General features: G+C 44.2%; 1 protein-coding gene across 1 annotated transcript in view; it reads left to right on the forward strand.

Annotated features, from left to right (window-relative positions):
• The first annotated feature begins 2,751 nt into the window (after nucleotides 1–2,751).
• LOC135223761 (BRCA1-associated protein-like) overlaps nucleotides 2,752–26,989 on the forward strand; it is a 241,336-nt gene continuing 217,098 nt past the window's right edge. Inside the window, 1 exon segment of the mRNA XM_064262524.1 lies at nucleotides 2,752–3,069. Within this exon segment, the coding sequence (XP_064118594.1) occupies nucleotides 2,994–3,069 (76 nt within the window). The 5' untranslated portion in view covers nucleotides 2,752–2,993.

Genomic DNA, 26,989 nt, shown 5'->3' on the forward strand with positions numbered 1-26,989 from the left:
ACATCCTTTAACATTACATCCATCGCGATGTTGAAGATGAATGGGCTAAGTGCCGACCCCCGGTGTAATCCAACTCCTATCTCAAATCCACCCGTCTCTCCAACACTGCTTCTCACTCTATAAAGGTGGCTATAACATCGAACTTGCAACTGTCTTTGAGAGAATCCAATGTAATTACCAAGGCATCTTGGGCATTCAAATTTATATATTATGTTGGATGTCATGAATTCTTGAAGCTAGTCCTTATAACCGATAAAAAACCTCCCAATTTTCTTAGGGTTCATAGAAATGAGGTTTAAGTTAAAAAAAATCTTAGTTCCTTTTCAATAATATATTTAATTTTGGAACGTAAATTGTCGGAATGCGTAAAAGGAATTGGGTATTACATTATTTTATATAGTAAGTTTAGGAACGTTAAAATTCAATTTAGGTCTAAAGACAAACATTTCAACATTTTGTTGATGATATTAAAACTAATTCTAGGAAATGAGATTTTTTGCGAAATACTCAAATAAAAAATTCAATTTCACAATGAAAAGAGACCCATTCTAAAGTACAGCTAAGGGCTCTATAAACAAGAATAGTGATTAAATTGATTTTTAAAGAAAAAATCAATGTACTATGTTTATGTCTAGTGACCTTAACGTCTAAAAATGCAAGGGTCTTGGTGTCCTTTTCTGGTTCTATTTAAAGAAAATTTTATGTTATGATGTATATTATTAACATGTTCTAAAAATAATTAACACTGCCAGGAATCCTTGAATAAGGCAAAAGTATCATCCAAATATCTTCTGTAATATATTGAATCAATTATTTAAAAATTCTTCCTCCAAATGACACAAAAAAGTTTGCAAACAACGGTCCTATTAGGAACCCCTGCAAGAAGAGTTGCTTATTGGAAATAAAATACACAACAAGTTCTAAGAGGGTTTTAAACAGCTGTCTTAAAACCACAGAGGACTTCAACATCATTAAAGATATTATTTAAAATTAATCTCAACTGTTTTAGAAACGGGTACATTAGTGAATAAGGACTCGACGTCTAGGTTATAGCCATAAATAGCTCACCATCCTGTAACAACTTGTTGATGAAAATCAAAACCATTTTTCAAAGAGAATTGGGATATAGAATATTCATTTGACATTTTAACCAGAAACTTTGAGATATTATAGGCAGGCCTGTTGTAGGACGACATATTATGGGTGTCATTGGTATGCCATCTTTATGTATTTTAGGGAGCCCTCATATTATGACAAAAGAGGAATCTGTAACAAATAGTTTATGAAATACCTCCTCCTTGATAATCCATCTTGTTCAAGTTTTCTAAGAAAACGGTTGATTTTGCCCTTTTGTTTGTAAATATCAACCAAGCTCGGTTCATCACTAAGTTTGATTGCTATTCTCTCTTTTATTTAAAAAAATACACTTTAAAGGTCATTTTACAGTACAATACATACACAATATGTGTAATTTATCTACAGAATCAATAAACATAGTTGTATTTTTATAGCTCAACGTACTTGAATTAGCTATGTATATACATACATACACCCATACCTATACACTGTATATACAAAAACATTTCACACACATACACACACACACACACACACACACACACACACACACACACACACATATATATATATATATATATATATATATATATATATATATATACTAAAATTTCCGAGTAACTACGTGTAAAAAGAGAATACATGTTTTTAAATGACATACCTATTTCTGTATATACTTACTCATATCAAAATAATTAAGTGTGGATCATTTAACAAAAAACCAGCTATATCAGATACAGACATAAAATCTGCTAATAATACATTTGCAGTGTTTCTCTCTTTCAAAGTTTTTGTTTAAAAAATGAAATTTTAGTACTTGAAGAAAATTCTTAGTTCTGACTTTGCATAAAGCTTTAAGTACTTTTTAAAAAACATTCTATTAATTTTTTATTCATTTTACAAAATATAAAATAAATGCATCATAGTTTTTTTTATCCCCAAAAGTACTGCACACATCATCTTGTAGGATATTCATCATATGTAATCTGTCCCGAGTTGGCAATACTTCATGTATATATTTATACAATAGTTCTCGGACATGTGGCTCTATAAATTTGCCATTTACATTTACCCATATATAATAAGTTTGAATTTAGAGTTATCCGACACAATTATAAAAACTTTTCAGGTTAGTCAACCTTATTAAGAATTACTATACTTTTGCCTGTGTCAGGTGTGCATATTACCATGTTATCAACTTCGTCAAGTTTCTTCAGAATTTCAGTCCTCTTTCCTAAAATATGGAGCCCATTTTACCTAACTTTTTTTTATATATGTCGTGAAGTAAAAAGGATAATTTCTGCTGCAAGCTAGACATATATACTAGTATAATTAAGACCCTTGAGTCTCTAAAAGTTTCTGCTATGATATTTTCTTTCTATGGAAGAATACTAACAAAATCATGTTTTTTCTTATTCTTCAAACTTCAATTGTTTTCGAAACAATTAAATACTGATCAACAAGACTGATGGGCAATTATATTAACTAATGCTAGTTTGTGGTGCTCCTCGCACATTACCAGTGTTCTGTGTCTGAAAGTAGAATAATGATTTCTTCAGCTCCATATATTCTAAAAGTAGTACCTTTCATAGAATGTTTGCGAAAATAGTATTTATAAATCAGCTTAAAGTGCTTTTTGCTCATTCAGTTGCGTTTTGTCTTTTTCAGAAGGGATTCCAGATTTTTGAAGAAAGTTAAAGAAGAAGACTTTAGTGAAAGGACAAGCATATACCTGAGACCGGTACATTTGTAAGAATATCGCTGTTCTCGCAATAACAAATTCCTAAAATACTTCACCTGGTTTTTGTTTTACGATTGTATTCCAACACTGGCGCAGTTAACAAAATCTTTCGTCGGGAGCTAAAGGACAACGAAAACATCTGAGTTTTGACTGGACTGAAAGTGATGAAATAGCTATGTCTGTCAGCCTTGTTGTGTTAAGGCTTGAAACAGCTGATGAGAGCCCGACGCTCAAGCACATAGAATATCAAGGTGAGTGTCATACCCTATTCACTCATACAGTAGTAGTAGTAGTACGTAGTTGTTTTTCATATTATTGATGGTCTTTGCCAACCAACTGTTGTTCGTTGCTTATAAGTATTGATATATGCTAGCTTAACATAGGGTAAAAAACCGTGTGGTCCAGAGTGGACCATGTACGATCAGCGTGTACAACCCCAAAAAAAGTACATTATAACACGTCCTGACATCGAAGAAGGGCATCAGTCGCGACTTCTTGTTGGTGAGAAACGGAGCTAAAGACCTCTACTTTCCTTTCGATGTAAGTATTTTCTCCAAAGTTAGAAATTAAGGCCAAATTTTAAGATTTAAACAGAGGGTAGTGAAAATGGTCTCAAACTTACTGCAAATCTCACCAAAACGCGTTCAACATTTTTACTTACAACTCGAGGTATTTAGAAGATTGACGCCATCTCGATGTTTACGGAGTCGCTTGTGTCAATAAACTAACCATTTCCTGTGATAAATCCGCACACCACTTATACCCAAAGATGCTGGGGCACTTTTATCACAACAATCTGAAAACTTTTCTTTCACCGAGTAAACAACTGTTTTGTAGAAGACGACGACGAAGAGTGCACTTCGATAATTTTTTAAATAAATAGTAAAACATCAATATTTTACATATTTATGATGATTAATTTGAAAATATTCGTTATTGAAAAAGTAACTCGATTCTGACTCAAATTTAAGTAATTATTTTTTGGAATTAGAACGTTCTTTTAAGTCCTGTATTATGACGTCACGACATCTTGACTTTCGTACCCATTGTAAATAATTGCTTTACTCAACTTTCTTGCAGAACAGTTTACCAGTTATTCATGCAGATTATCAGCTCTTCATGTAATTGTTATAATCGTAATGCGCATATATATCTTTATTATTTACTTTTTGGATATATGAAGATGTTTTACTGCCGGATTATCGCCGTAGTGTGACGCAATCGTTTTCGGTCGATGTGCCTCTGTTTTCGCACCATAAGAAATTATGGGGCTGAATTTGCAATGACCAGAAAGTCGTTAAAAGAGGAAAGTTAGCATTGAGGGGCATATGTTTTGATTGAGAAAAATACAAATTTATTCAATAGCTGTTTTGTAAAAAATACTTGATTACAAAAAACTTGATTGACTAAGCAGCATACCCACTATGGGTTTCAGAGACAGTGCAAGCACGTTTTTGGGCAATACCTATTTCTGTAACGAACACTCGTATCAGAACGAGATTTTACTATAGTGCATTACACCCAGTGCCGTAATTTATAAGGGTATCGTGAATCACAAATCGTAAAGAATAATGACACGTGTCCTTGTACCAAGAGACAAAACCTCCATTATGCAGAAATGGATACGAACACACCAGTAAAAAGCTTCTTCGTTCCTTCGCCTTCCTTTCTCTCTCTCTCTCTCTCTCTCTCTCTCTCTCTCTCTCTCTCTCTCTCTCTCTCTCTCTCTCTGTTGCCATTTGGTATGTGTTGACCCTCCAAACTGGGTATAAGACTACACACAAAATGTTGAAATTGGTGAAATTAGGCTATGTATTGGAAGTATATATACATATATATTAAAGCAATTTTATCATTATTGCATTACTATGACAACTAGAATTCATGGAAACAGTTTATAATAATGAAACGGCGTATGTGTGAAGCCTCCACTAATGTGGCAACGATGATTTTGCCACTTTTAGCATGCACACATTAAAGGTTACATTTATTTCTGGCATACGGTTATTAAAGAAATTCAAAATACAGTGGTACCTCGAGATACGAAATTAATCCGTTCCGAGACAGCCTTCGTATCAAGAGTTTTTCGTATCTTGGAACACATTTTACATGTAAAATGGCTAATCCGTTCCAAGCCCTCCAAAAACACTCCAGTAAATTATATTTCCAGGCCTAAAACACATGTTCTAGGGTTACGACGGAAGAAATATGACTCCAAAAAGGCAAAATACTGTACATACTTGAGTAATATTCAACTGCATGTAATGTTCAACCCCATTTTTACTGCATACATTAGGATTTGCCATATGTCCCCTTGCAATAAAGCCTAGCCTATGTTAGCGGTTGCTACTGTAGCCTAGTCTATGATTCTGACATCTAAACCCAAGAGCTAAAAGCTTAGAATATGCCAATAAAATGTATAAATAATCAGTATGTACTCATTTCAAATAATTATTAATTAATCATTAACTATAATACACAAACAAACAAAAAACAAACCTTCCAATCGATTGTTTACATTCTCAGCTCTTACCCGTCTTACGAGTATCGAACGAGCGCCAAGCAATCATTTTTCCTAGCACACAGTAAGCCATAAATTGTCATTAGTATCTCTCTTCAACTAATGAAACCACCAAACAGTATGATAACCATTCATTTCTATTCTTTATTCTATCTTTACCTAACGGAGATACCGAGTTACTGACAGCTAGAATGAAACATACGCAATACGTATACGTAACGTAATAATAAAAGAGAAGAATTCTAAAAAATGCGTATTTGTTGGCAGTCTGATTTATTTTATATTTTATGATATCTAATTCACATTTTTTTTTATTAAATGTATTGCATGTACTCATTTCAAATAATTATTAAGTAACCATTAGCTATAATAAACAAACAAAAAAAAAGCTTCCAAACGTCTGTTTACATCCAGCACTTACGAGTATCGAACGATCGCAAGCAATCACTTTTAACACAGTAAGCCATAAATTTTCATTATATCGTTCAACTACTGAAAACTACCAAACAGTATAATAACCATCATTTCTATTCTTATTCTATCTTTATCTACATACTGTACTTGGTGTCTTTAGTATTCAAATTGTTTTTTTTTTATTAAAGTATTGCCAGAATACTAATTTTTCAATTTACAGCAACCTTTTACCAATAGAATACTTAAAGCACAAGGGGTAGATGCTGACCAATAGGAGAGCAGGACCTTATGGGGTGACTAGCATCAGGAACCAATGGGAGAGCGGGAGGATGGTGCGAGTTTACTCAGTTGGCGGCGCGGGGAGTTTTAAAATAAAAAATTGTTCTCGGTGGTCGGGGCAAATCTCGGGACTTTATAGCAACAACCTTTCGTATCTTGAAAACTTTTCGTATGTAGAGCAGTAAAATTTTTCGTATTGGCTTTCGTAACTTGGATTTTTCGTAAGTTGAGCCTTTCGTATCTCGAGGTACTACTGTACTAATATAGACTGAAATCAATGAAAAGTGCTAGCAAAAATGATATTGTTATTTTACAATAAAGTTTTGTACATACTTACCTGGCAGACATATACTTAGCTTACGTCTTCTGAACGTCACGAACAGAATTCCAAAAACTCGCGGCTAACGCGACAGGTAGGTCAGGTGATCTACCTTACCCGCCGCTGGGAGGCGGGTGTAAGAACCATCATACCTTTCTTGCCAGATTTTTTCTCTCTTATACCTGTCTCCTGAGGGGAGGCTGGGCGGGCCATCAATCGTATATGTCTGCCAGGTAAGTATGTACAAAACTTTATTGTAAAATAACAATATCATTTTTGTACATGAACTTTCCTGTCAGACATATACTTAGCTGATTGACACCCTTGGTGGAGGGTACAAGACAGAAAATAACAAAGAAAAGGTAAAACAACACCTGTTGTAGGATAAACATAACCTTGGTTCTTACCTGTTTAGGCTGAAGACTTCATAGATACTGTCTATTAGTCGCATAGCCATAAGAGCTACAGCGAGGGCGTGACCTACAGCTGAAAAGACTCTTTGGGTCTACTAACGGGACTTGATATCCGCTTACTTAGTAGAATCCACTCGGATCATGTCAATGGGGGTTCGCCCTCTCTATGACAGAACCTGTCCACTACCAACGCAGGGAGCTTCAACCAAATCCGATCACCTAACCAAACTAACGTTATTAGCATTACGAAACGAAAAAAGATGCCTACCTGCATCATTTTTTGTTCATACAACCAATAGAACTCAATTACCAAAAACCAAACAAGGGAAAAAACTACTAAGGATAATGATTTTTCCAGCTCCCTGCCCCAGCACCGAATCCGCCGATACGTACGGGCCTAACGCGAAGCACTCGTCATACGTAATACTGACGTCTTTTAGGTAGTGTGGTTGGCGAATACTGAATTACATCTCCAGAATGGTAGTTTTCATCAGATTCTGAAGAGACATATTCTTCTTAAAGGCCAAGGAAGTGGCTATTGCTCTCACTTCATGAGCCTTGACTTTTAAGAGCTTGAAATGTTCTTCATTACAAGATCTATGCGCTTCTTTCACACACTTCTAATGAAGAAAGACAGCGCATTTTTCGACAATGGTCTGCTGGGGTCCTTTACAGAGCACCATAGTCTGTCCTCAATGCCCTTAAGGGTTTTCTTCTTCTGAAGGTAGTATTTTAAACTCCTAACAGGGCAAAGAGTTCTTTCAGGTTCTTCCCCTACTAGGGCAGACAAACCACGAACCTCAAAGTTCCTTGGCCAAGGAATTTGAGGGGTTCTCATTTTTTGCTAAAAACGAAGGAAGGAAGGAACAAACCACGGAATCTCCTTTGAAACCTACCCTTCCTTCTAGGGCATGAATCTCACTAACCCTTTTAGCAGATGCTAAAGCCATGAGAAAAAAAGAGAGCTTTCCTCGTGAGATCTTTGAAGGAGGCTAAATGTGGTGGTTCAAACCTAGCGGACCTCAGGAAACGAAGAACCACATCCAGATTCCAACTTGGAACTTCGTTCGAAGTTTTCTTGGCCGATTTCAAAAAGATCTTAATAGATCATGAGATCTTTGTTATTGCGAAAGATCTAAATTCCTATGTCTGAACACCGCAGCCAGCATGCTACGGTATCCTTTGATAGTAGATACTGCCAAACTGCATTTTTCTCTGAGGAAAACTAGCGGAAATCTGCTATCTGAGTCACAGAGGTACTGGAAGAGGAAAACTTCTGGTTTCCTGCCCCCAACCGCAAACGGCGAAAGACCGTCCCTCCAATTCGACTGGTAGACTTTAAGGGTCGAAGGTCTTCTAGCTGAGGCGATAGCCTTAGCAGCTTTTGTCGAAAACCCCTTCGCTCTGACAAGACTTTTGACAGTCGAAAGCCAGTCAGATTGAGAGCGGGGAGGTTTCTGTGATACCTGTCGAAGTGGGGTTGTTTGAGCAAATCTTGTCTTTGTGGAAGTGCTCTTGGAAAGTCCACCAACCATTCCAGTACCTCTGTGAACCAATCTTGGGCGGGCCAGAACGGAGCTACTAGCGTCATTCTTGTCCTCTCCGAGATAGCAATTTCTTGAGGGTTTGTCCTAGTACTTTGAAGGGGGGAAAGGCGTAGACATCTAGCCCTGTCCAATCTAGGAGAAACAAAACATCCACTGAAACTGCTCCTGGGTCTGAGATCGGGGAGCAATAAGTTCGATTCTTGCGTTCTTTGCTGTTGCAAAGAGATCGATGTGAGGTCTGCCCCATCTTCTCACAGGTCTTGGCATACTTCTGAGTGGAGGGTCCACTCGAAGGCAGGAGATTGGTTCTTCCTGCTCAGGAGTCGGCCCTGACGTTCCTTTCTCCCTGTACGAATCTGGTGAGAAGACTGATCTTCCTCGTTTGAGACCACAGCAGAAGATCCCTTGCTGTTTCGTACAGGGACGAAGGAGTGCGTGCCCCCCCTGTTTCTTGATGTACGCCAAGGCTGTTGTGTTGTCCGAATTGACCTGCACTACTGCATTCCGGACGTGGGGTTCGAAGGTCTTTCAATGCCATCCAGACTGCCATCAACTCTTTCTTGTTGATGTGCCAGGACACCTGATCCCCCTTCCAGGTGCCTGACACTTCTCTTGTCCCGAGTGTCGCTCCCCAACCTGCCTCCGATGCGTCGGAAAACAACACATGGCTGGGGTTCGCATGTAGAGAGACATTCCTTCCACAAATCGAAGTGGGTCGTTCCACCACCGAAGGTCTCTCTTGATTTCTCTTGAGATCTTGAAGGAGAACTCCAGATCTAGGGAGAGACGCCTCCAGTTCTGGTATAGGAAGAACTGTAGAGGCCTGAGATGCAACCTTCCTAGAGAAACGAATTGCTCCAGCGAGGAGAGTGTCCCCAGCAGACTCATCCACTCCCTCGCTGTGCATGCATCTTTCTCTAGGAAGGTCGTTATTTTCTCGTAGCAAACGAGCTATCCTCTCTGGCGACGGAAAAGCCCGAAAAGCCAGAGAAGCTTATCCGAATCCCCAGATAGATCCTCTCTTGACTGGGGATTAATTGAGACTTCTGGAAGTTCACCAGAAGTCCCAGCGAACTTGCCAATGTAAGGGTCTTTTGAAGGTCCTCCAGTACATCCTTTCTTGAGACTCTGCTCTGATTAGCCAGTCGTCGAGATAAAGCGACACCCTCACTCCCTCCAAATGTAGCCACTGCGCCACGTTTTCATTAACCCCGTGAAAACTTGGGGTGCAGTTGATAGGCCGAAGCACAAGGCCTTGAATTGGAAGATGTTTCCTCCCATCATGAATCGTAGATACTTCCGTGAAGAAGGATGGATCGGCACATGAAAGTAAGCGTCCTGAAGGTCTAGAGACACCATCCAGTCCCCTGGACGAAGAGCCGCTAACACTGAGGAAGTTGTCTCCATGGCGAAACTTCCTCTTTTCCACAAAGACGTTCAGGGCGCTTACATCCAACACCGGTCTCCATCCTCCTGAGTTCTTCGGAACTAGGAAAAGTCTGTTGTAAAAGCCCGCAGAGCGGGGATCTTTCACTAGTTCTATAGCCTCCTTCTCTAGCATGAGATCTACTGCTAGAGAAAGGGCTTGATTCATGATGGGGCGGTCCTTGTACTTGGCTACCAACTCCCTCGGAGTTGTCGTCAATGGTGGTCTTGACGAGAAGGGAATGAGGTATCCTTTGCTGACAATCGATAGGGACCAATTGTCCCGCCCCTTTGTGGGCCCAGACGTCGGCAAATTTCAGTAGTCTGGCACCCACTGATGTCTGGAGTTTCCTTGACCGCTATTTTGCTTCCCGTACTGACTGACTTAGAGAAGGTTTTACCATCTCTTAAAAGGTCTAGTCCCTCTGGTTGCGCAGAACCTCTGACAGCGGGTCCTCCTCGAAAGGGCTCCTGTCTCAGAGGAGTCTCTTTCTTGGTCTTGGGTTGGAAGACAGAGCGAGGTTTCCTGGCCGCCTGGGCTAACATGTCCTGAGTAGCCTTAGCTGAAAGGGCACTCGAGACATCTTGGATAATTTTCTTGGGGAACAGAAGAGGAGAGAGTTGAGCATACAAGAGCGATGCCCTTTGTGCATGAGACACTGCTTTCGTGAGAAACGAACAGTAGACCGACCGTTTCTTAAGCCCACTCCATCTCCAAACAGTGAGGAGACTTCACTCGATCCGTCTCTCACTGCTTTATCCATGCAAGTGAGTACACAGTTAAGATCTTCAGGAGACAGAGCATCTGGGGTCTTGGTCTTATTAAGCACACCTAAAGACCAATCAAGGAAGTTGAAAACTTCCAGGACTCGGAACATTCCCTTCAGTAAGTGGTCAAGTTCGTTCATTCCCACAGTAGTCTTGGCGGACAAGAGGGCGGAACGACGAAGGCAGCATCCACTAATGAAGAGAAGTCCGAGTCCGCAGACGAAGGGAGAGCGAGGCCTAAAGCGGTTTCTCCCGATTCGTACCAGAATCCCAATCTGCCGGTCAGTTTAGACGGAGGGAAAGAAAAAACCGTCTTCCCTTTCTCTTTCTTCTTCGAAAGGAGCCATTCCCCAAAACCTCTCAGCGCCTTCTTCATGGAAACAGTAGGTTTCATCCTTACACAAGACGAAACCTTCGACGGTCTTTCGAAAGTGGAGAAATAACGAAAAAGAGGAGAAGGGGGAGCCACAGGAGAAAAAAAAAGGATATCTCCAAACTCTTGCAGGAGTAACTCTGAGTTTCTTTATAGGAGGAAAACTGAGGCGTCTTTTGGTCCTTCTTCTTCTGAGGGGTCCTGTTCCTCCTGAGCCGAAGAGCCCTCCTGATCCTTAGAGGCGCGACTATTCTTAAAGGAGTCTCTAGAGGCAGTTAGACGTATACGTCTTGGAGACAATGCTTCAGGCAAGTGTCTACTTGCAACATCCTTCTTGTTCTGGAGGAGTGCGTTTCCCAGATCCTTGAAGCCTAATAGGAGTCAGGCGGCAGTCAGGTGCAGAGCGCCTGTTTGAAGAAGAAATTCTATCAAGCTCTTGGCGCCTATCCAAAGAGAGAGCGGCTACCAGGCGAACTGCGCCTGCCATACGAAAAGCGCCTACCAGGCTCTTGGCGCCTGAACCGAGGCGAGAGAATCTCTGGCGACGAGCGCCTACTAGGTGAGCGCCTACCAGGGGAGAAGCGCCTGCTAGGCTCTCGGCGCCTGACTCGAGGCGAGTAAAGTCAGGAGAAGAGCGCCTGCCAGGCGAAACGCGCCTAACAAGCTCTTGACGCCTGTCCAGCGAAAGGCGCCTGTCCGATTTAGGGCGCTTGTCAACCGGAGAGTGGAGGCGAGACGAGATGGCGGCTACGAGTTGAGTAGTGCCTACTAGGCTCTTGGCGCCTGTCAAGGGGAGCGATCCTGTCTCGAGAAGAGCGTCTGTAGGGTGAGGATCTCCTACGCGCAGTTTGCTCCTTGTCTGAAGGAGAAACTTGTCTGTCAGGCGAATGTCGCTTAGACGCAGATTTGATCTTGTCCGAAGCAGAAAGCCTCCTGTGAGAATCCGAACGTACAGGTGAGCGCGCCTCTTCCGTCGAAAAGCGAGAGTCAGGAGAGGGAGTTGACTTGGACTTCTTTACAGGAAGCGAGACGTCCTTCCTGCGACGAGAAGACCCGCAAAGAGAGCCAGCCAGAGCCGAAATCTGCGCCTGAAGGTTAGCCAACACCCTTGCAGGAGAATTCACAAACTCGTGAACAGGAGAAGAGGCTCGATCTCCGCTCGGTGAACGATACTCCTGAGATCTCTTACGCTTCTTCGCTTCCACCTCAGGCTCTTCCGAAAAAACTTCAGGGCTGGAAGGGCGGGCCGCAGGGAGCATTCCAGGCTCTCTTCGAAGGGCGCGAGGCTTCCGAAGAGCTCCATCCTCTTTTAGGAGAAGGCGAAGGCGACGACGAGAAGCACTGGCGCAAAATTTCTCTCTTGGAGCGATCCAAGGTAGCCTGGGAACGATCAACAGGAACTACCGAGGGGACGCCTGACCGTTGGGGATGCTCCCTAACCTTCCTGCGGCTTTCGACTTTCCTCCTCCACTGGGACTGGGAGTCTGGAAGAGGTCTAGGCCTGGAAGCATTAGGGAGCCGATCAGACGCTCCACTGCACTGGGTTCACTGCACAAATCACTATTGGAATCACTCTTACCTTCTAGTTGCTTGATTTTCCTCTCCATACTGCGAATGGTGGCTTTCATTGAGGCCACTTCCGAAGGCGTATCTTCGGCTTCGGTGCAGGGAGCAGGAGCTGAAACTGACAAAGGCGCTTACTTCTAAAACTAGGATTATCTACATCCAACTCGCTAATACGAGATCTACTACTGCTCCTGGAAGAAGCTTTCCTAACTTTATCCTTTTCAAGCTTCCTCAAGTAGGAAGACAAAGACTTCCATTCATCCTCATTCAGCTTTTCACATTCATTACAAGGGTTATTAAATGTGCATTCATTCCCTCTACACTTCAAACATACCGTGTGAGGGTCTACCGCAGCTTTCGGTAGCCTCACCTTACACTCAGTCATACAACAAACTCTAAACATAGCAGTTTTCTTAGTATCAACATCAGACATCATGAATCCAAGAAAAATCCAAAGAAAAAATCCAAAGAAAAGTCCAATAACTGTCCACAAATCGCGAATGCCAGGCCAAAAGATCGGGTACTTCACCAAAAGTCCGTAGAAACAATCCAGGGCGAAAACGAGAAAAGAATCCAACTGTCAAGAGGTACCGCGACAACAGGTGTGGTCGACACCGACGACAGAAAAAAATCTGGCAAGAAAGGTATGATGGTTCTTACCACGCCGCCTCCCAGCGGCGGGTAAGGTAGATCACCTGACCTACCTGTCGCGTTAGCCGCGAGTTTTTGAATTCTGTCGTGACGTCATAGACGTAAGCTAAGTATATGTCTGACAGGAAGTTCATGTACAAAACTAAAAAGCAAAAAAAAAAAAAAAAATTATGTATATAATTCACTTATCCGTAGCCATTCCTCTATGGTTTTTGGCAGCCAGATGTACAAAAATGTTAGAAACATTTGATTGTATCTACTTTAGAAATATCTGTAAATTTTCGGGGTAATTTGGTTGCAAAAAAAGGATAATATCATGAATTAAATTAAAATTTTTAAATAACAAAGTAAATTTGAACTAAATAACGAGTAAAGTAAACAATTTAGGGAATAAAACTTTGCAGTTTCGTCGTCTGCTGTTCGTAACTGTGTTTGTGGCGCGCGCGCTTAGGAACCAGGAACAGCAACGGGTTGAAAGTGCAATGTGGAGTGAACTGAGACCAAAATGTGTATAATAACAATCAAATAAGCACTGTGGAGTTTCAGTTGTGATGGCAGTAAGGATAAAAACCACCGATTACAAGGCAAGAATGAATTCAGTTCAAACCATGACCCCGGGAATAAAAAGTTTCATACTTTCAGTAATATAGGCAACAAAATGTTGTTTTATTGTGCTGATTACAACTGCAATCTTGAGTAAGATCAATAAACGTTACATACATACGCTAACATTGTTCAACTGATTGCTGAGAAGGCTGGGAAAAATGATTTTCGTCACTGTTCAAAACCGGTACATCCCACTGTAGCCGCCATATTGGATTTCAAAACTGCCTTGAAAAAATATTTTATGAAGAGCGTCACATGTTTATTTTAGTTTGTATGAGGCTTTCATATATCACATTATGTTGACGAAACTTCAATCTTTTGAATGGTATGCTTGGAGTTGTAATTGTATTCTTGTTTCACCATTTAAATATCGAGTGAATAAGACCTGAAAACTGTGATAAGGGTTGGTAGTCGCTGGTTTTTTCCCCTACTACCTAGGTTAGGTTTAGGGTGCCTAGAAAGTTATCCCACTTGAGGTGACTTAGGGTAAATGATTGAATGGCCACCTGGCAACCACCTGGACTGTAGTGCGACCACCTTCCCAATAAATAACCAAAACTTGGGTAAACAACCGAGTGGACTGGCCAACTCACCGACTACTGCGGTTTTAGCCACCCTCCGAAAAAGTACTTTAACACCTCCTGACACCGGAGATGGTCACCAGTCATGAGTTGTTGGTGGTGAGAGATGGAGCTCAAGACTTCTACTCTCCTATCGAAGTAAGTAGAGTAAACAATCACGGACGATCCACCATCATCACGCTGGCCGGGTTTTATTCACTCTATATTTAATTGGTGAAACAAGAATACAATTACAACTCTAAGCATATCACTCAAAAGATTGAAGTTTCGTCAACACAATGTGATGTATGAAGGCCTCATACAAACTAAAATAAGCATGTGACCCTCTTCGTAAAATGTGCTTTCAAGGCAGTTTTGAAATCCAATATGGCGGCAATCACATGGCAGGCCAGTCTAATCACGGACTGTCCATCATCTTTCCCAGCCTTCCAAGCACTCATTTGAACAATGTTAGCATATATATGTAACATTTATTGATCTTACTCAAGATTGCAGTTGTAATCAGCACAATAAAACAACATTTTGTTGCCTATATTAGTGAAAGTATGAAACTTGTTATTCCCAGGGTCATGGTTTGAACTGAATTCATTTTTACCTTGTAATCGGTGGTTTTATCCTTACTGCCATCACAACTGAAACTCCACAGTGCTTATTTTATTGTAATTATACACATTTTGGTCTTAATCCACTCCACATTGCACTTAACCACGTTGCTGTTCCTGGTTCCTAAGCGCTCACTCCACAAACACAGATACGAGCAGCAGACTACGACACTGTTTATGATGTGCAAAGCTTTATTCCCTTAATTGTTTTCTTTACTTATTATTTAGTTTAACTTTACTTCAAAATGTTTAATTAATTCATGTCTATTATCCCTTTTTTGCAACCAAATTACCCTGAAAAATTACAGATATCTCTAAAGTAGATACAATCTAATGTTTCTAACCTTGTCGTACATCTGGCTGCTGAAAACCATCGCGGAGCAGAAGACAATTAGTCTTATGGTATATATATATATGAGTATATATATAATATATAATATATTATAATATTATATATATTACTTTTTTTTTTTTTTTTTATTTATTATATATAGATATATATATATATATATATATATATCTATATATATATATATATATATATATATATATATATATATGCTATATATATATATATAATTATATATAATATATTTTTTTTTTTTTTTTTTTTTTTTTGCTAGCACTTTTCATTGATTTAAGTCTATATTAGTATTTTGATTTTTTTAATAACTGTATGCCAGAAATAAATGTAACCTTTAATGTTTGCATGCTAAGAATGGCAAAATCATCGTTGCCACATTAGTGGAGCTTCACACATACGCCGATGCATTATCATAAACTGTTTCCATGAATTCTAGTGGTCATAGTAAGGCTATAATGATAAAATTGCTTTAATATTTATGTATACAGTATATACTTTCAATACATAGGCTAATTTCACCAATTTCCACATTTTGTGTAAGTCATACCCAGTTTGGAGGGTGAACACATACCAATTGGTAACAGAGAGAGAGAGAGAGAAAGGAAGGTGAAGGAAGGAAGAAGGACAGGGGTGGCGGTGGAGGTGTGGGGAGAGGGTAGGTGGAGCTTTTTACACGTGTTCGTATCCATTTCTGAATATGGAGTTTTTGTCCCTTGGTACAAGGACAAGTGTCGTTATTCTTTACAGTTAGTGATTCACGATACCCTTATAAATTAAGGCACTGGGTGTAATACACTATAGCAAAATCTCGTTCTGATATGAGTGTTCGTTACAGAAATATTGCCAAAAAACATGCTTGCACTGTCTCTGAAACCCATAGTATGTATGCTGCTTAGTTGTCAAGCAAATTTTTTGTAATCAAGTATTTTTTACAAGCTAGCTATTGTATAAATTTTTCTCAATCAAAACATATGCTCCTCAATGCTAACTTTCCTCTTTTAATGACTTTCTGGTCTTTGCAAATTCGGCCCCATTAATTTCTTATGGTGCGAAAACAAACAGGCCCAGGAAGCGAAAGCGATTGCGTCACACTACGGCGGTAATCCGGCAGTAAAACATCTTCATATATCCAAAAAGTAAATAAGAAAGTTATATATATGCGCATTACAATTATAACAATTACATGAATAGCTGATAACAATCTACATGAATAACTGGTAAACTGTTCTGCAAGAAAGTTGAGTATAGTAATTCATTTACAATAGGTACGAAAGTCCAGATGTCGTGATGTCATAATACAGGACTTAAAAGAACGTTCTAATTCCGAAAAATAATTACTTAAATTTGAGTCAGAATCTAGTTACTTTTTCAATACTGAATATTTTCAAATTAATCATCATAAATATGTAAAATATTAATGTTTTACTATTTATTTGAATAATTATCTAGTGCACGCTTCGTCGTCGTCTTCTACCAAAACAGTAGTTTCCTTAATAACGTCGTGGCCAGGGACCGTGTTCCGATTGTTGTGATGAAAGTGCCCCAGTGTCTATGGGTACAAGTGGTGTGCAGATTTATCACAGGAAATGGAAAGTTTGTTGACACAAGCGACTCTGCAAACATTGAGATGGCGTCAATCTTCTAAGTTATTTAAGCGTAAGTAAAAATTTCGAAAGCGTTTTGGTGAAATTTGCACTGCTTTGGCCACCCTTTTCACTACCCTCTGTTTAAAGCTTTAAATTTGGCCTTAATTTCTAACTGGAGAAAATGTTTACTTCGAAAGGAAAGTAGAGGTCTTTAGCTGCGTCTCTTATCAACAAGAAGTTGCGACTGATGAACATCTCCGGTGTCAGGACGCGTTATAAGTTTTTTTTCGGAGGGTGGCCATCCGTGACCGCCGGTGTGTTGGGCCAGTCCATGCGGTTGTTTACCCTGTTTTCTCCAAAGTTAGAAATTAAGGCCATATTTTAAGATTTAAACAGAGGGTAATGAAAAGTGTGGCCAACGCAGTGCACACTACCCCAAAACGCTTTCCAAATTTTTACTTATGAATCAAAAAGTTTAGAAGATGGACGTCATCTCAATGTTTGCGGAGTCGCTTGTGTCAACAAACTTCCCATTTCCTGTGCTAAATCCGCACACCACTTGTACCCTTAGAGGCTGGGGCACTTTCATCACAATAATCGTAAACCCATCCTCTAACCAGTACTTATCTAAGGGGACTATGGCATTCTTTGCGGCGTTTTGCGCTCTTCAATTGTTTATCAGTGTTGTCAATTGGTATGTGTTTACCCTCCAAACTGGGTATAAAACTTACACAAAATGGGGAAATAAGTGAAATTAGCATATCTATTTGTAGTATATATACATATTACAGCAATTTTATCATTACTGCATTACTATGACAACTAGAATTCATGGAAACAGTTCGTAAATGCATCGGTGTATATGTGAAGCTCCACTAGATTGGGAACAATGAGTCATTTTTCGTTGCGTCGTCTGTTCGTAAGTATACATCAGTAATATTTGTAATTTTTCGGGGTTAATTTGGTTGAAAAAAAGTGACAATAGACATGAATTAAATAAACATTTTGAAGTATAGTTAAACTAAATAATAAGTAAAGTAAACAATTAAGGGAATAAAGCTATGCACCTCAGAAAGAGTGTATAGTTGTCTGCTGCTCGTAACTGTGTTTGCGGAGCGAGTGCTTAGGAACCAGGAACAGCAATGTGGTTCAAGTGCAATTTGGAGTGAATTAAGACCAAAATGTATATAATTACAATCAAATAAGTATACTGTGGAGTTTCATTTGTGATGGCAGTAAGGATAAAACCACCGATTACAAGGTAAAATGGAATTCAGTTCAAACCATGACCCTGGAAATAAAAAGTTTCATACTTTCACTAATATAGGCAACAAAATGGTGTTTTGTACATGAACTTTCCTGTCACGACAGAATTCAAAACTCGTGGCACACGCGACAGGTAGGTCAGGTGATCTACCTTACCCGCCGCTGGGTGGCGGGTGTATGAACCAATCCCGTTTTCTAGTCAGATTTTCTCTGTCACCACAACCGACGACGTATATATACTATATATAATATATATTATATAATATAATAATATAATATATTATAATATATATATATACAGGCGGTCCCCGGGTTACGACGGTTCCGGCTTATGACGTTCCGAGGTTACGACGCTTGTTCCGAGGTTACGACGCTGACGCTTCCGACGCTCCGAGTTAACGACGCTTTTAAAAAACGCATACTATGATAAAAATCCTTTATATAGTTTAGCACAGTATTTATAATAAAATGTTTCTGGTTAGATTACAACAACATTTTGAGGTTATGATGATTTTCGACACTTTTTATGTCGTATTTTTCTATGTTTTTTAGTGACGCCTCATATGCGGAACTAGTTTCCGAGCGAATGAATACATACTAGCTTGCGGTGCGCAAAGTTTACATGTAACAGTCCAAAAGTGCAAATAATGAAAAAATCATTGCTTGTTTCCAGTAATAATAACAAAACGAAGTTTCTGGTTAGATTACAACGCAAAATTCAAGTATCCAAAGAGAGACATTATCCAGTAATTTGATCAGAGAGAGAGAGAGAGAGCGTCTTCCGACACTCCGAGTTAAGGACAGAGAAGTGTTCGTTTCGTTAAACGGCCTCTGACTCATGTCAGTAAATGTTTTGTTGATACAAATAATATAAGCCTATTTAAAGATACGTTTACTTTAATTAGTCTATATGATACGTAAATAGTAATCAACTGTTCTTGTAGCCCTCAAGATTTGGCAAAATCGAAGTATCCAAAAGAGAGCATTATCCAGTACACTGGAAAACCTTGACATACGAATTTAATTTGTTCCGTTACCATCGTCGTATATCAAAAACAGTTGTATCTCAAAGCATTTTTCCCATTAAAAATAATGTAATATGTATTGAATCCGTTCTAGCGCTATGAAACCACACATAAACAACAGCTAAATTACATATAATATACACAATTTATACACAAATAAACGAGTAATAACACACATAATGATAAAATAACATAGCAATGTGATAAATGATAATAAAATGTAATAAAATCAATTAAAAAAAGAAAGGAATTTTTACTTACCACAACGAAAGATGACGTGAGGCCAGCAGGGGGAGGAGGTAGGGAAGGGTGGCAGGGAACGATTTTGTTCTCTTTTTATTTACGTATGTACACTAATAACTACGTAATAAACACAAATGAATAACATTGCTAAACTAATTTTTGTATTTATTTTTTTTAATCAGTTCGTAGTTTTAGAAATAATGGTGATGCCTTTGGAAAGTTTTTATATCTTCCTTCTGCTTGATGATCGTGGATATTGTAGAAGGATTTCGACCATACTCGTTTGCCAAATCGACGATACGAACGCCACGTTCATGCTTTGCTATAATTTCATGTTTGTTTCTGATACGTAATACAAACCCTCGGTCCTTTAACAATAGGAAGGTAACTAGCGGCAGCTGGGACGGTCGTAAGCTTCGAACAAGGGGAGAACGGTAGTTAACTGCTTGTCCGATCGTGCGCGCGGCGGTGAAGAATCACTTTTGCTTTCGGCCGTGGTGTGACAGGACGTGCTCGTCATCGCTCTGCCCGCTATTTCGTCGTGTGCTTTGGATGTTTACAATTTCTTCTGACTGGTTTGTTTGTGGTTTTGAATGAAATTGTAAGTACTCTTTTTTTTTCTTTTTTTTCATTTTCATTGATTGTGAAGTGAATTGAATTATGGATCTTGAAGAGCTTTCGCCGCGCCCACCAGCTGCCCGTAGAGTGTGTCCCGGGCTGGAGGGGCGTAAATGCGGCGGATTCCGCTCTTATCCTGACATAGATCCACATGAATTATGTTATCGGTGTCGGGGGCGAGAGTGTTCCCGAACCGAACCATGTAATGTTTGTGTGAATTGGTCCGAGGCGCAGTGGGTGCTGTACGAGGGTAGGAAGAGGCGTAGATCGACCAAGGAGTCGTCGGAAAGCTCTCCAGCGACTCCTTTGGTGACGGATACCTCGTCATCCTTCCTACCTCCAGCTCAGCCCCCACGGTTTGCGCCTTCCCCTGCGGGGGGGGTTTCGGAGTCCTTCTCCTCACTCGATCCGTCGAGTGTGGAGGAGGGCGCCCGATACCCGGATGTCCAATTGTATTCGGGGTCTTCCGTCCGCTCTGGGTGGGGTTCATCCTCCCCCAGGCGTGAGGGTGCCCCTCTAACTGACCCGACTGTTCCTCCCTCAGGTGTGCCTTCTGTGAGTGACGACCTTGGACAGGTGTGGGCGTCGTTGGGACTGCAGGGCGCTCCCAGTATCCAGGGCTTAATTCAACGACTGGCGGGGTCGGCAGTAGTAACTCATGGTGTAGTCACAACGACTACGAATACAGTGTCCACACCAGCGTACGCCGCCCCTCCTCATGTGGTTTACACGCAACACATTGCGTCTGTGACTCCCACTGCATCAATCCAAAAGCCGATTGCTGCCGTACCTAAGAGGGGCGTGCCGCCGCCACCTGGATTCTATGTGCTGCCGACTCCCGACTTTCGCTGTCCGAAAAGTTCGCCCCTGGACCTGCCGCCCGTCCCGATGATGAATTTGGCTGAATTGGAGATGCCTGTGACGCCGGACTATGCTGCCGTACCTGCCGTACCTGCAGCTAGTGTTGCTGGCCCAGCCGCTCGCGCCGCTCCTACGAGGCGCGCGGTGCGTGACGCTCATGTTGATGTTGCTGCTGGTGCTGGTCCTGCTGGTGCTGGTCCTGCTGGTGCTGGTCCTGATGGTGCTGGTCCTGCTGTTGATGTTCCTGCCGCTCCTGCCGTGCCTGCCCCTGCCCACGTCGCATCTCGTCATGGAGGTTGCTGCCCCAAAGGACTCAGGTCTTTCCGGACAGGATCAGTCGGGCGTGTTGCTTCGGCAATTGGCCCGACTTTCCGTGGATGGAAGTACTGACGTCCGTCCTGAGAGAGCTGACGAAAAAGAGGAAGAAGAAGAGGGAAGGTGTCGTCGTCGTCTTCATCGTCTTCTTCGTCGTCTGTTGCCGGCTCTCCCCCTTCGACTTCTAAGGCTTCCAAGCCGAAGAAGAAGAAGGCTGCCTCCCTCCCCCCTTAAGAAGGCTCCTGCGGGACCGTTCGAAGGGCCCGTCTCGCTCCGGTGTGACGGGCGGATGCTTCTGCTGGTCCTCCTGTTCCCTCCGGGAACAGGGCCCGTCTCCTCTTCTGAGAAGAAGAAGAAGACGGGGACCAAGGGTGTGCTGGCTACGGCTGGTACATCCTCGCCTGGTTTTGGTAGCACTGCTGCTAAGCCAGGTACCGGCTCGACTTCTCGTCCGCGAGAAGTTCCGAGTGTAGGCGGTCCTTCCTTCGGGCGACCGTGCAGCCAAAGTCGAGACGCCTGAGCTCGCTCACCGTCATGACGAGGCACGGAGCAGAAGACTGTCGAGAGTCGCGCAAGTGACTCTCGCCAGGCCAGCGGCCGCTCTTGTAGCGACCAGCCAGTACCTCTGGGTTGACGTGACGGTCTCTGACCGGCCACGGGTTGAGGCTGGGAAGAGGTCCCCTCGACCAACGGCACCAGCCTCGGTCTGGTACCAGCGGTTTGACGTGCCGTGAGGACGCTCACCGGTCTCACGCGAAAGACGAGCTCTGTAGATCACCTGACCGCCGCTCCCACAGGGACTGGACGAAGACGTGGCCAGCAGCAGCTCGTCTGACGCACGGGACCGGGGTCGACGTACTCAGTTGAGCCGCTCGCCACAGGTGAGCGGCACGGCCAGGCCTGCAGATCGATCCCCACCGCGGGTTGGTGATCGGCTGCAGCCCCCCACGTACGCTGGTCCTGCCAGCGAGCGGGGGGGGAGCGTCAGGTCCTGTCTCTCCTCTACCTTCAACTTCCTCGGGCTACACCGGGAAAGAGCGAGGTAGCTAGGAGTGATCGTGAGGAGGTGCGCCGCTCACGATCCCATCACGATGCCGCACGCACCAGGCATGGTCTTAGGACCAGCCAGGTCGTACGCGCAAGTGGCTGGAGGCGACCATCAGGGGTCTGTTTGCTGTTCCCCTTCTGAAGGAGGAGGGTCTCAAGAGCTGCTCCGTGTTGAGGGACTGGACGGTCCTACTCCTCAGGACGCTGTAACTCCCGAGATCCAGAGGAACTTTGCCCAGGTTATTGCGCTGATTCGTCAGCACAACGACCTGGGGGAAGGATCGCCGCTACCACCATCTGAGCCCACGTCCCGGCTCGAGTCATTTTGGGGCCCGAAGAGGGAACCCAAATTGACGGTGGGACTGCCGCGATCGGAGCTTGCAGACTCAGTCCTTGACCAGGTGGAGAATTTCGTCTCAGGACGAGAGGATTCACTTAAGTCAGGACGGTCTTCCAAGCTACTTCCTCCTCCTCTGCAGCGACAGCGGAAGTTTCTACGTGCCATCAGTGGATCCAATACCGCCCAAACAGGTTAACCCGGAGCTAGCTAGGCTAACTCCAGGTGTGTTCCTGCAGCAGCTCCTGTCGGAGAACTTGTGGTTCTCGCAGCAGGGGGCACTGGGCCTGGAAGCTACCGCTATGGCGGCTTTCCAGGCAGTCTCTTGGTTGGATCTGTGGTCCCTTACAGTATCCAAGGTCGCGGCCGACTCCGGGGGCGCTGCCCTCGAAGACGACGACCCCGACTTCAGGAGACTGTGCCAGTCTGGAGGTGTAGGGCCATCTCCTACCTCGCCCATCAGACGGCAAACCTGTGGGCCAACTTGGTTCTCCGTCGTAGGGACGCTGTCCTTACACGAGTAGCCAAGGGGGCCGGGCGTGAGGCGGTAAATGGACTCCGTAACGGACCTATGAAGAGTTCCTCCGCTCTCTTTCCTGGAGAGATGGTGGACGCTGTGGTGGAAAGACGGTGCACTGATGGACAGTGACCGTCTGGTTCACCAGGCAGTTACGAAGGTTTTCTGGGCAACCTCGTACAAACTGCGGCTAAGCCTAAGAGTTTAGCTAGCGCTTCCTCGGCTGCTAAGACGGCTGCTCCATCGAAGCCCCGAGGAAAGACTCTTCCTGCTTCAACTTCTGGTAAAGGAGGGCCGTAACCAGCCCTCCTCCCAGCCCTCCTTTCCCCGAGGAGGTGCTGGGAAGAAGTCGAAGCGAGATGGGAAAACGCTAGGGTCGGCGTTCCCCCTCACCAGCTGCCGGAAGTGGGGGGGTGCCTAGCGAGCCATTGGGCAACTTGGCAGCGCTACGGTGCCGAGACCTGGATAGTAGAACGTCCTTCGGGAGGGATATCTACTACCCTTCGAATCTCGGCCACCCCATCACCTCCAACCCGGTCCATCTTCAGACATATGTTCTAGGATCCTCAAAGGACGACGCTCTTCGGTAGGAGATCAAGACCATGCTGACCAAACGAGCTGTTAGAAGTCGTAGTAGATTGGTCCACCGGGCTTTTACAGCCGCCTTTTCTTAGTGGAGAAGGCATCAGGGGGCTGGCGCCCGGTGATAGATCTCTCTTCCCCTGAACCGATTTGTTCGCCGCCAGACTCGGTTCAAGATGGAGACGGCACGTTCCGTGCTCGACTCCATCAGGGAGAACGACTTCATGCTTTCAGTGGACCTGAAGGATGCGTATTTTCAAATACCCATCCATCAGTCCTCCAGAAAGTAACCTCCGCTTCATCTTCGACGGGAACGGTGTACCAATTCAGGGCACTTTGCTTCGGTCTATCAACCGCCCCACAGGTGTTCACGAGAGTGTTCACGCTGGTGTCTGCTTGGGCCCATTCGCACGGGATACGTCTTCTGAGGTATCTCGACGATTGGCTGGTCCTGGCGAGCTCCCGCTCGCAGTTGCTGCAGGACAGGGATCGACTTCTAAAGTTTTGTCGCGATCTGGGGATCGTGATAAACTACGAGAAGTCCGATCTCGAACCCAAGCAGAAGATGAAGTACCTGGGTATGCTGATCGATACGGTAGCAGCTCAAGTCCAGCCCGCAGACTTGAGGATCAGCAAATTCAGGGAGGCAGCCGGCCGGTTCCTGTCTCAGCAGGAACAGGCAGCTCAGCAATGGCAAGTCGTGATCGGCCACCTGTCGTCACTCGAGAAGTTAGTTCCTCACGACGTCTTCACCTGCGGTCTCTCCAGTGGAGACTAAGGGAGAGTTGGTCACAGGTAAAGGATCCACCTTACTTCCCCGTGTCCATCACGGAGAAGGTGAGGCAGGACCTAGCCTGGTGGCTCGACGACAGGAACCTCTTAAGAGGGGTGCCTCTACGCACTCCCCCCCCCCCCCCCCCCCCCCCCCCCCCCCCCGCCCCCCCCCCCCCCCCCCCCCCCCGGAGATGCTGCTGTTCTCAGACGCATCGACCGAGGGATGGGGCGCACACCTGGAGGAGTTGCTGGCTGCAGGTGTGTGGGACCATCACGACAAGCACCTTCACATCAATGTCCTAGAACTCAAGGCGGCGTTTTACGCTCTCCAAGAGTTCCAAGACCGCTTGGTGGGACACTCGGTGGTGTTGATGTGCGACAACACCACAGTAGTGGCATACGTCAACAAGCAGGGGGGCCTAGTGTCTCTCCCGTTACACCAGTTGACTGTGCAGGTGCACGAGTGGGCCACGGCTCACTCAATAGAGCTGTCAGCACGCTACATTCCAGGCAAGAGGAATGTAGTAGCAGACAAGCTCAGCCGTCGGGATCAGGTGATAGGGACCGAGTGGTCCCTACACCCAGAAGTGGCGGAAAGGCTCTTCAACCTGTGGGGGCGTCCGGTCATAGACCTGTTCGCCACCCGGCACAACAAAAAACTTCAAGTTTTTTGTTCGGCCGTGCCGGACCCATGGGCAGCTGCAGAGGACGCTCTTCAACACCCCTGGGACAACCTCTTCGTCTACGCCTTTCCTCCCTTTTGTCTGATTCGGAAAGTGATCAGCCGAGCGCTGTCACTCCCAATCTCAGGATGATCCTGGTGGCTCCCAAACGACCTCATGCCGTTTGGTATCCGGACCTGCTGGCTCCTCTTGCGGAAGAACAGAGAGAGATGCCCCACTGGCACAAACCTTCTAGCCCAGCCACACGTAGAGCGGTACCACCGGGCAGTCCAGTCCCTACAACTTCATGGCTGGCTGTTATCCACCATCTCTTGCGAACGAGAGGCTTTTCTCGCAGCGCAGCAACAGAGATGGCTGGACACGTCCGACAGTCCTCTGCAGTTGTGTACCAGGGGAAGTGGGCTGTCTTCTGTGGTTGGTTGTCGTAGACGGGGTCTATCTCCTCTCAGAGCCACTCTTCAGCAGGTAGCGGATTTCCTCGTGTTTCTTCGCCGAGAGAAGCTCCTCTCAGTACCCACAGTTAAAGGATATAGAGCAGCACTGGCGCTCGTCCTAAAACTGAGGGGACTGGACATCTCGAACTCGTTCGAGATCTCCTTGCTAATGAGGAGCTTCGAAAGGTCTTGCCCACCCAGGGAACTCAGGCCCCCTGAGTGGGATGTGACTCTCGTCCTTAGAGTTTGACTCGAAGACCATTCGAGCCACTCCGGAGAGTCGTCAGACAGGGATCTGACCCTCAAGACCCTCTTCTGCTGGCCCTGGCATCGGCGAAGAGAGTAGGGGAACTTCATGGTCTGTCCTTCAATGTTAAACATACCAGGGGCTGGGGATCTGTGACGCTCGATTTCGTCCCGAACTTCGTAGCCAAGACTCAGAATCCGTCGATCCCTGACGACAGGTTCGAGTCTTTCACGATCCCCTCCCTAATGGATTTCACCGACAACGATACGGATGAGATGCTGCTTTGTCCTGTGAGGGCGCTACGGCGCTATCTGAAGAGAACTCGACACCTCAGGCCTGAGTGTCGACGCTCTTCGTTAGCACTGGGGTTACCAAGAAAGAAGTATCCAAGAACACACTTTCTTTCTGGCTGCGTGAGGTGATCAGGAGGGCGTACGAGGCTGATGGTAGTGACGACATCCGTACGCTCCGACCGAGAGCCCCCCCACGAAGTCAGAGGTATTGGACCCTCTTTGGCGTTCCGTAAGAACTTCTCCGTGGCGCAGGTCCTGAAGGCAGGTGTCTGGGCCAACCAAGATACCTTCACGTCCTTCTACCTTCGGGATATTGCCCACAAGTCCTTGGATACTTTTTCCTTGGGACCTGTGGTGGCTGCTCAACACGTTGTGTAAGCTTACCCAGCACCCGAGCAGGCAGAACAGCATCGATTCCTGGTGTGACTGTAGGAATGAATGGTTGAATGATGAGTGCGACTGGCTTCTCTTCTCCATCTTTCTCTCTCTCTACCTGTGGGCAGAGGGTCACGGTCGTCACCATGCTGGGAAGGAATTTTGATGCAGGTAAGCTACTCGACCGAGCCCCAATCTATCCCTTTAGTTAGGGATAGAAGCAAATATCCTCCACTCCCTCCAACAAGGGGGAAGGAGTGGATGCCTACTTGAGACAAACCCATAACTTATGTTGGCTCTTGTAATGGAGCAAGTTCTTACTTGCTGGTACAACGAGATACGCTTGCCTCTCTCTTAGTACTTGGCTCAGAGGTCTGACCATTGATCCTGCGGTGCACACCCCGATCAATCGGACAGAGGTTTGGATCCCTCCCTTGCTCTTACGACCAGGGAGGCATTCCAAGGTTTGGACGAACACCAGTCTGTTCACCAAAAAGACTCAGATTCCACCCCACCAAGAAGTGAGTCTTCCTATTGTT

The sequence above is a fragment of the Macrobrachium nipponense genome, chromosome 10, assembly GCF_015104395.2.
Source record: "Macrobrachium nipponense isolate FS-2020 chromosome 10, ASM1510439v2, whole genome shotgun sequence".
In the NCBI taxonomy this organism is placed as follows: domain Eukaryota; kingdom Metazoa; phylum Arthropoda; class Malacostraca; order Decapoda; family Palaemonidae; genus Macrobrachium; species Macrobrachium nipponense.